Source organism: Anguilla rostrata, chromosome 13 (genome assembly GCF_018555375.3).
Source record: "Anguilla rostrata isolate EN2019 chromosome 13, ASM1855537v3, whole genome shotgun sequence".
NCBI lineage: Eukaryota > Metazoa > Chordata > Actinopteri > Anguilliformes > Anguillidae > Anguilla > Anguilla rostrata.
The window spans coordinates 30,207,338-30,216,135 of record NC_057945.1 but is presented as its reverse complement, the minus strand read 5'-3'; the positions used below and the strand labels follow the sequence as shown (position 1 = coordinate 30,216,135).

At 38.3% G+C, this 8,798-nt stretch overlaps 1 protein-coding gene across 1 annotated transcript; it reads right to left on the bottom strand.

The window, feature by feature from the left end:
* Positions 1 to 229: 229 nt before the first annotated feature.
* LOC135237990 (proteasome subunit alpha type-7-like) lies at positions 230 to 3,841 on the bottom strand. Its single transcript, XM_064305591.1, has 7 exons — positions 3,571 to 3,841; positions 2,940 to 3,066; positions 2,511 to 2,635; positions 2,226 to 2,348; positions 1,749 to 1,868; positions 1,322 to 1,384; positions 230 to 401 (listed from the first exon to the last, which is right to left on the bottom strand). The coding sequence occupies exons 1-7, from the start codon at positions 3,664 to 3,666 to the stop codon at positions 315 to 317; spliced, it is 741 nt and encodes a 246-aa protein (XP_064161661.1). The 5' UTR covers positions 3,667 to 3,841; the 3' UTR covers positions 230 to 314.
* Between the last annotated feature and the right edge of the window lie 4,957 nt (positions 3,842 to 8,798).

The following is an 8,798-nucleotide window of genomic DNA, read 5'->3' as shown; positions in this document are numbered from 1 at the left end:
AATGAACCCTCCCTAACTCTGGGTGAAGCTGTTGGCAGTAATGCATTTCCTTGTGGGGCTTCTGGCCATGGTCAGCACTGGCACAATCGGGATTTCATCCAGGATTGTGAGACCCATCTAGGTACTAGTGCGGTGCCTTAACAGTGTGAATAGGGAGAGCCACTCAGCAGCTCTTGTAGAGGAATGCTTGTAATGACATAAAAACTCCACAGTTTGCAGCAGCTAGATGTACTTGTAAACAAACCATTTATTGGATATTAGAGGCACATTCATTTGGAAAAGAAATCTGGTCACAGCACCAAAAAAGGAATGTTCTATGTTTTCTTCTTCTGCTTTTCAGTTTCTTCCTTTTCTTTCTCAATGTCCAAGACATACTTTTCAATTTCTTCTTGATCCAAAATCTGAGCATGGAATACAAGAGGACGGCAGTTATTCACATGGGAAATGACACATTGGAAAAAAATGCAGCAGCAGTCAGAGAACTGGTACACTATATTATAACTAATGATCAACACCCTGTTAACAATCAGTCTGTGGAAGTTTAGATTAAGGATCTGTGTAACAAAAGACAATTAATTCTCCCAAGTCCTGGACCCAGAGTATGCATTCACATCAACTAGGTTTGACCTTATAGGCCTCTATCAATTTTGATTTGACTCCAGTACTTTATTTTGATGAAATGAGTGGTTGGAGGTGTTTGTGCTTAAATGTCTACAGTAACGCTTCCAAATACCAAAGTTTAATTGTATGTGCATGTGTGTACAGTGCCATGAAAAAGTATTTGCCGCCTTCCTGATTTCTTCTATTATTACATATTTGACAATTCAGATCTTTAGACAAAATGTACTAATAGACAAAGGGAACCTGAGTCAACAAAACATACTTATAAAATTATTTCATTCACTTAATGAAAAGAGTTATCAAACACCCATATCATATCATATCAGGGAGCAATTACTTGGGTGATATTAATTGGGTGATAAAAGTTTGATAACTTTTTTCATGAAATAAATGAAATAATAATTTAAAAATATTTTGTGATTACTCAAGTTCCCTTTGTCTATTAGTACATTTTGTCCAAATATCTGTCTAATATTAAAGATTTGAAACCATACGGTGTGACAAATATAAAATAAGAGAAAATCAGGAAGGGGCAAATACTTTTTAATGACACTGTATGTACAGTATGCATGTACTGACAATGACTTATGGTTTATAAGTTGTTATTTTAGGCCTTTAACTATTAAATAGGGAGAGAGCAGGCTTAGACAGAGAAGCAAGGTAGGAATTCATACTCATACATGCATACACTCTTACATACCTTCAAAGGCTCATTGCGTTTCATAATGGCCAGCTCAATGTTCTTGCTTCCAGACTGGACCACCTGAAAATACATGATGAGCATTGAGGAACTAGATACAAAGTCTTTCTGTACAGGGCTGTTAACTTTTTTGCTTAGTAGATGCCCTCATTTAGGGCACAATACACAATACCCTACTATATTTATGGAAGCAATACAAGTGAAGCAAATTTAATTGTACATTGCCTCATGATGTGAACCTGTGATCATCTCACCCGGCATTCTTTTGTATATGGATAAAAATGTGTGTACTGTCCACCAATTTCTGTATCTTGTTCAGTTCACCGTGAAACTAATTTTGGGGACAGAGCCAAGTAAATTTGCAGTGAAACTGCATATTTGCTGTGCAGCAATATGTTTTTTAGATCACAGTAATAGTATTAATAACCTCAAGCAGAGCTCTGATAACCAGCTTTATGGTGTCTGTGTCTGACTCCATATCATCTTCTTTGTAGTTCTTCTCCAGGAACTCCCGCACAGTCTTAGCTGATCTCCCAATGGCATTTGCCTAGCAAGGAGAAACACAGACAGTCAATATCCGGTTTTATGTGCCCTTCCCTGGACCCCTCCACTGGGGGACCAAATGTTTGTACTTAACTTTGTCAAATCTATGACGGTCACTGCAGTATTCAATTTCAATACTGAGAATAATTATTTTAATCAGAGTAATTACCGTCCAGAAAAATACATCCCTTTACTTTGCCCATCCAATTACACTGATATAATGAGGCCTACTGGACTGTTTATATTACACCACAAGAGCTAGGCCTGAAGCTTTACATGGCAGGCAGACCCAGTAGTTTTGTTTGTTTTTGTTTTTTTGTTTGTTTTTTGTTTTTAAAGAAAGGTAAATTCTTAGGCCTACCTTCCAAGCATGATATGTTCCTGAGGGGTCCGTCTGGTAAAGCTGTGGTGTTCCGTCAAAGTCGAAGCCCACAATGAGAGAAGAAATTCCAAATGGTCTGCGGCCATTGCTCTGAGTGTACCGCTTGGTAGAGAAGAAACAATACATTTAGAAAAAAAAAACTTGTCTACAAAGTTCCCTTACATGTTTTGTGTCTCATTCATTTAAGAATACATTTGAATAAAATAAGAAACAAAAATGCATCTTTAATCAATTATGTTTAATCAACATAATTATAATTCTCACCTGTTTCATGCTGGAAATGTAGCGGGTGATGTATTCAACAGTCACAGGATCTTCCACAGTCAATCTATGACTCTGGCACTCCACTCTCGCTCTGTTAATTACAATCCTGGCATCTGCTGTCAGACCTGGAGAGAAAAGGGTTGGAAATTGGTTGCCTTGTTTATAAACTCATTGTCGAGGCACAGGTAATGGTTCACAACAGGGTTCGAATTACGGGGGGATTGGGGGGTCTGACCCCCCTAATTAAGACTTGGACTCCCCCAAAAGAGCTAAAAAAGGCTCTTTATAAGGCTATATAAATGTTTCGAACCCCCTGACCTGTTGTTTTTACCTCTTTTGGGGGGGGTCCAAGTCTTAACTAGGGGGGTCAGACCCCCCCAATCCCCCCGTAATCCGAACCCTAGTTCACAAATGAGTAGCACTGTTCACCTGCAAAAGCCATGAACACATGATCATCCAGGGCGCAGATCTTGCGCACGGTTCTGTCATCTTGGAGTTTGGCCACAGATTTCTTCTCTACACCGACCACAACGATATTTTTGCCTCTCACCCCAACCTTTCAGCACAGCAAACAGCATGGTTAACACTACAGTACATCGTAGCTGATTGAACAGGAACTGGAATTAAATATCCACACAGATAGCCGTTGATTGTGCCGAAAAATAATTTGATTGTCTAACAAACTTAGTCCTAACTTACATGTTTTGTTTATATTCATTCTAATTCACTTGTACTGCAGAGAAAACAAGTGATATCAAACTAGGATACTGTTACCGACAGCTATACCATAGCTAGGCTACTGTAACACTGTATTTAACAAGCAGGATGTAGCTAGCTAGCCAATGCTACACTGTCAACCATGTGGATGAATTCGCACAATTTTAGCTGCACTGCAGGTAATTTAAATTACATCAACTAGCAATCTAGCCGATAAATCTGTGATAGTAGGCTAAACTAGGCATAGAGCAGCAAGATAACTACCTAGTTAGCTAAGTCATATCAACATGACCCTCACGTCCTTCGTTAACATTCAGTTAACGTTATCCAAGTCACTACTCACAGATGTTGAACCCTTTTTGACAGCTTCCTGGGCATATTCCACCTGGAACAAGTGACCGTCCGGGGAGAAGACTGTGATAGCACGGTCGTAACTCATGGCCTTTTAAGAATCCACGAATTTAAAGTTGATTAACTTTGCAAAGAAAAGCAACTACTTAAAACCAAGAAATACCGAAATCGAAAGTGAAGCGTGAGACGCAAAACAGCAAAATCATGCCGCAGCGCCTCTTCCGGGAACAAACTTGTTTCGTTTGTTTCATCGACAGCGCTTTTACTGTACGCATGATGTTTTGCGTGCGTGACAAAGTATTGCCTCGCTTTACGTATGAGAATGGACGTATCACTTGTTGTGAATGTATCGTCGGACGTACGGATTCAATGGGCAGTCTTTTGTGTACCGGGATTGTACCATAATCTTACAGAGGTATGTCATTTCACCTTCACGTAACAAAATCAATGAACCATCGCTAAATGCATGACCAGTGAGCCGCAATTCATTTAATACTTAAACAGCTCCATGTGTTTTGGTAATAATTTAATCTCGCTCTCTCTATCTTTTTTTTTTGTATTAGCCGAAAAATATACTCAACTCCCCTTTTCAAAGAACTGGAGTATTTTATATGAACCTAATTGGAGGTATAGAATAATTGGAATAACATTATAATATTCTATATTTATTTAAAAAATCTAAATTCAAAATCACACTGATGTCTGTCGCCCTCGAAGTAAAGGAGAGGTGGCTCAACACATGATATAGAAGGTAATAGTTAGATTTTTGATTAGTGAGTGATATATAGTAGATAGTGTGCCAGTGGTGTGGAACTGCCGAGTAGTAACCTACAAATGTGATGTAGGTTACAATTCAAAATAAATGTGTAACTAAACTGGCATAACTCAATGTGTCTGTTGAAACATGTTAAATGGCTGTATAGAAATATGTACATCATTAACTTAAACACTTAATAAAACATATAATAATAAATTATTTTTTAATTTTCCCTCTTTTTATCCCTTAAAAATATGAAACATCATTCTAACTTACTATCTTACTGAAATACCTGTATCTCCTATGCCTGAGTACTGTGTACAAAATATTTACTGTAGGCCTCCTGTTTGGGGTCCATTCAAGGATTTCAATCTCATCCCAGCTTTGGAGGAGAGCAACAAACAGGACATTTTCTTTGTATTTATTCATTTATTCATTTACTTATTTATTTATTTATTTTTATGGGGGGGGAAACATATCCACAGCCCTCCTACACTGAGTCCAGCAATGAGAGGAACTTTGAGGACTCCTCACTACAAGGAGGTAATATTTTTACGCTAGCATTCCAGGTTCAGAGAAGGCAAGCAGTGTGTGGGGAAAGAAATCAGCTGTGGAGTCCTGACTATCAAGAAATATCATATAACACCAGCGAAGAATTTTTGCAAAAAAAAAAGTAAAGTTTACCCTATTACACAGTAATTATGTAGTGTGTTGACTTGAGAAATCAGTGTTGGCTCCAAGTCCTAGATGTTAGCTGTGTTTGTCATTTATTCTCAGGAAATAGTGCATAGTACAGCCAATAGCATCCTCACAGCACGGTTATGCTAAGGACATGCACACAGCACAGAGGTTTGCTAAGGGCATGAGGTATGCTAAGGACATGTACACAGCACAGAGGTATGCTAAGTACATGTACACAGCACAGAGATATGCTAAGGACATGAGGAATGCTAAGGACATGCACACAGCAGAGGAGAATGCTAAGGATATATACACAGCACAGGGGAATGCTAAGGACATGCAGACGGCATAGGGGAATGCTAAGGACATGAGGAATGCTAAGGACATGTACACAGCACAGCTATGCTGAGGCCATGCACACAGCACAGAGGTATGCTAAGTACATGTACACAGCACAGAGATATGCTAAGGACATGAGGAATGCTAAGGACATGCACACAGCAGAGGAGAATGCTAAGGACATATACACAGCACAGGGGAATGCTAAGCACATGCACACAGCACAGGGGGATGCTAAGGACATGAGGAATGCTAAGGACATGTACACAGCACAGCTATGCTGAGGACATACACACAGCACAGAGCTAATTTGGCCTCCTTGCTGACAGGAGGATGATCGCACTTCTGGAAAGCGATTTTCAGGGGGAGCTCGTATGCCACCGTTGCTGGCTCGTTGAGCACCTAGAGAACAAGAGTGATTGACACCTTTCTGGACACTCAAGGTCACCCTAGTTCAAATATATAAATACTGTAAAAAAATACTGTATAAAATAAAAATAATATAGGCATGGCCATCGCACAACAAGAATGTGAGAGCATAGACAGTCTTGGTGGATTTATCGTACCCCAAGGCCAGGGGGAGGGAGCTTCCTCTCAGTGCTCCAGCTACCAGGAGGGCACGTACCACCTTGGACAGACTGGGACCAGCACAGAGGCTCAGCGGCCATACACATATGAGCAGGTACTTCCCCTCCACGCCACAGGAAAATGTATTCTGAAGCACATCACTCGTATTTTAAACTACTGACTGACAGCAGATATGATGGTTCGGTGGAGTTGTAGTGACTGGCTGTCAGACAGCTGTTACACTTTTCTGTGACAATCATACACTTTCATACAACACACTGCCCCACTTTTAAAAAGTCATTCATATTGTAGAAAAACAAGTTTAAATTTGTGTGAGAAAGAGTAATGGACAAAAAGAGAATTGTTCATTCATGAAAATTTTATTAATGTATAATATGAATGTTAAAAAATAGAAATTCATTGAACTTGATTGATTGTATATTGTATATTACCCACTTTTGTTACTGTTTAGTGTGAAAGCAAACTAATGAAGGTTTAGCATTCTCCATTTTATTTATGCCTGCAGACACTTGCTGAAGTCCTCTTTCTACACATGCAAAAAATGTGCCAATGCAATACAATATCCTCATTTTACAATAAATTACATTGATTGGATTAAATAGAATCTATGTTTGGTGACACTTGCCTTACAATTGATATAACTGTAAAACAGGACAAGAGGATAATTTTTTGACCAATAGTCTTTCTGCCAATAAAGTACTTACAATTCTTGACAGTTTGTTTTTATTTTTGATACTTGAATTAACATACTGCACTGACATTCACAGTTTTTTCCAGTATTTTTAGATAGTAAGAAAATTAACATAAGAATTTCATGTACTAAAAAACACTTTTGGTTGAGTTGTAAATGTAAAATGACCTATCTGGTGGAAATATATCAAGATGTGCATGCCTCAAATTTCCATGGTAAAGTCAGACATAAATACATTCTAAAACCCAAAAAAAACTAATTTGAATTGATTTTATTTTATGTGAGAATTCAAATAATGTGCACACATCCACAGCACTGCAGGATGTATTCAAAGATGATATTACCTGAAATTATTTGATTCTGTGAAAGTATATTAACCTGACTGATATATCCTGTAATTAAGTAATTTAGGTTTACCATACTGCCACTACAATAATGTGCAAAAATAATGCTATGATATACAATAATAATTTCATTTTTATAGTGTTTTTCCCACACTCAAAAGCAAACATCTTATATCTTAAATTTGACATATAACAATTTTTAATGTATCATGTAACCTGGGGCAGTGCCTTGCCCAGATCATGGAGCCACTTGGCTAAGTTCCCAGAACAATCAATCAAGTTTGTGTCAGTCTATAAAACCATGAATATGTAAAAGGGATGTGTTGAAACCTGTTCAGTTTTCTGTGAGAACCTAGAAAAAATCATGCCTTTCTATAACACCTACGGTCAACAAATTAACTATGGACCTTCTGAAACCAAGGGGTTGTGCATTTAGAGTATGTTCCAAAATTATTGGCAACCTTGATACAGATACACAAAACATACTGTAGAAAACAACACCATTGCTTATTACTTTATGTGGGAAATACTGTACTTTATTAATAAATCAATCGGATCAAGCAAAACAGAACATTTCTTGACCATTTTTGGCACCTTTTTGATTAGTCTTTGGTGACGACTCCCCTTGTAAGGATAGTGGGATTATGAATTTTCCTATAATGTTTGAAAATGTTGGAGAGCATATTTTGAGGGACCTTGAAACATTCATCCAAGCAGAACCTTTCAAAATCCTTCTTAGGTTTGTACTTGTGGACTGTTCTCTTCAATTCTGAACGTAGGTTTATTTGTCCAGAGACAAGTTTTTTCATGGCCATTTTGTTTTCACAGAAATATTTTAATGTTGTTTCTGTTGATTTCTATGTTCGGGTTTAATTGTCTTATGTGAATATCCGCTTGCAGCCAAGCCACAGCATCCAGGAAGAAGGTAACCCGGTTTTTTGGCCTGTTGCCTGTTCATGGAATTCATTATGCCTTTGATGTTAACAAAAAACACACTGGCAGCAAAAAACAAAAAAAAAAACCAATTCATCATGGTCCACCAACATATTTGATGATAGGTACAAGGTGCCTTTCCTGGTATGTAACCTCTTTTTACATTACAGGCATTTAGCAGACGTTCTTATCCAGAGCGACTTACAGAGCTACGTTTTACATAGCATTTTACATTGTATCCATTTATACAGCTGGATATATATACTGAAGCAATTCCGGTTAAGTACCTTGCTCAAGGGTACAACGGCAGTGTCCTTACCCGGGAATTGAACCTACGACCTTTCGGTTACAAGCCCAGTTCCTTACCCACTGTGCCACACTCCGTCCGTTTACACCAAACATACAGATGGTGTTCATGGCCAAAAAGTTACCTTTTGCTCTCATCTGACTATAGAACCCAGTTCCACTCATAGTTCCAATAACATTTGGCAGACAGTTGAATTGTTGGCTGCTCTTGGTAATGGCTTTCTTTGTGCAACCCCTCCAAAGAGGCTGTTGGAACGGAGGTGATATTTTATAGTAGATTCTGAAACTTGGTGACCCCAAGATGCAACTAAACTCTGCAGTTCTTGAACGATGATCCTCGAGTTCTTATTCTTTTTCCTCACTGTACTTGGGAACAACATGCACTTGCATCATCTTCCTAGAAAGTCAACATCAATGTTTCAGATGTTTGAAAGTTTCTGATTATTGACTGAACAGTGCTTAGGTGTCTTTTTCCCATGACCTGATTTGTTTAGATCAACATTAATCTGATTCTGTTCTTTAGCTTTCTCTGTGGTGAAGGGATTTTACATGCATTCTAACTAATCACCCTTGTGAAAAGG

What these genes read in the sequence shown, in the direction of transcription:
- LOC135237990 (XM_064305591.1), bottom strand. Translation starts at nt 3,666, where the DNA reads ATGAGTTACGACCGTGCTATCACAGTCTTCTCCCCGGACGGTCACTTG. An exon ending in TCAAAAAGGGTTCAACATCT is followed by an intron (nt 3,067 to 3,570) that starts GTGAGTAGTGAC and finishes CTGTGCTGAAAG; the next exon opens with GTTGGGGTGAGAGGCAAAAA. An exon ending in AACGCAATGAGCCTTTGAAG is followed by an intron (nt 402 to 1,321) that starts GTATGTAAGAGT and finishes TTCCATGCTCAG; the next exon opens with ATTTTGGATCAAGAAGAAAT.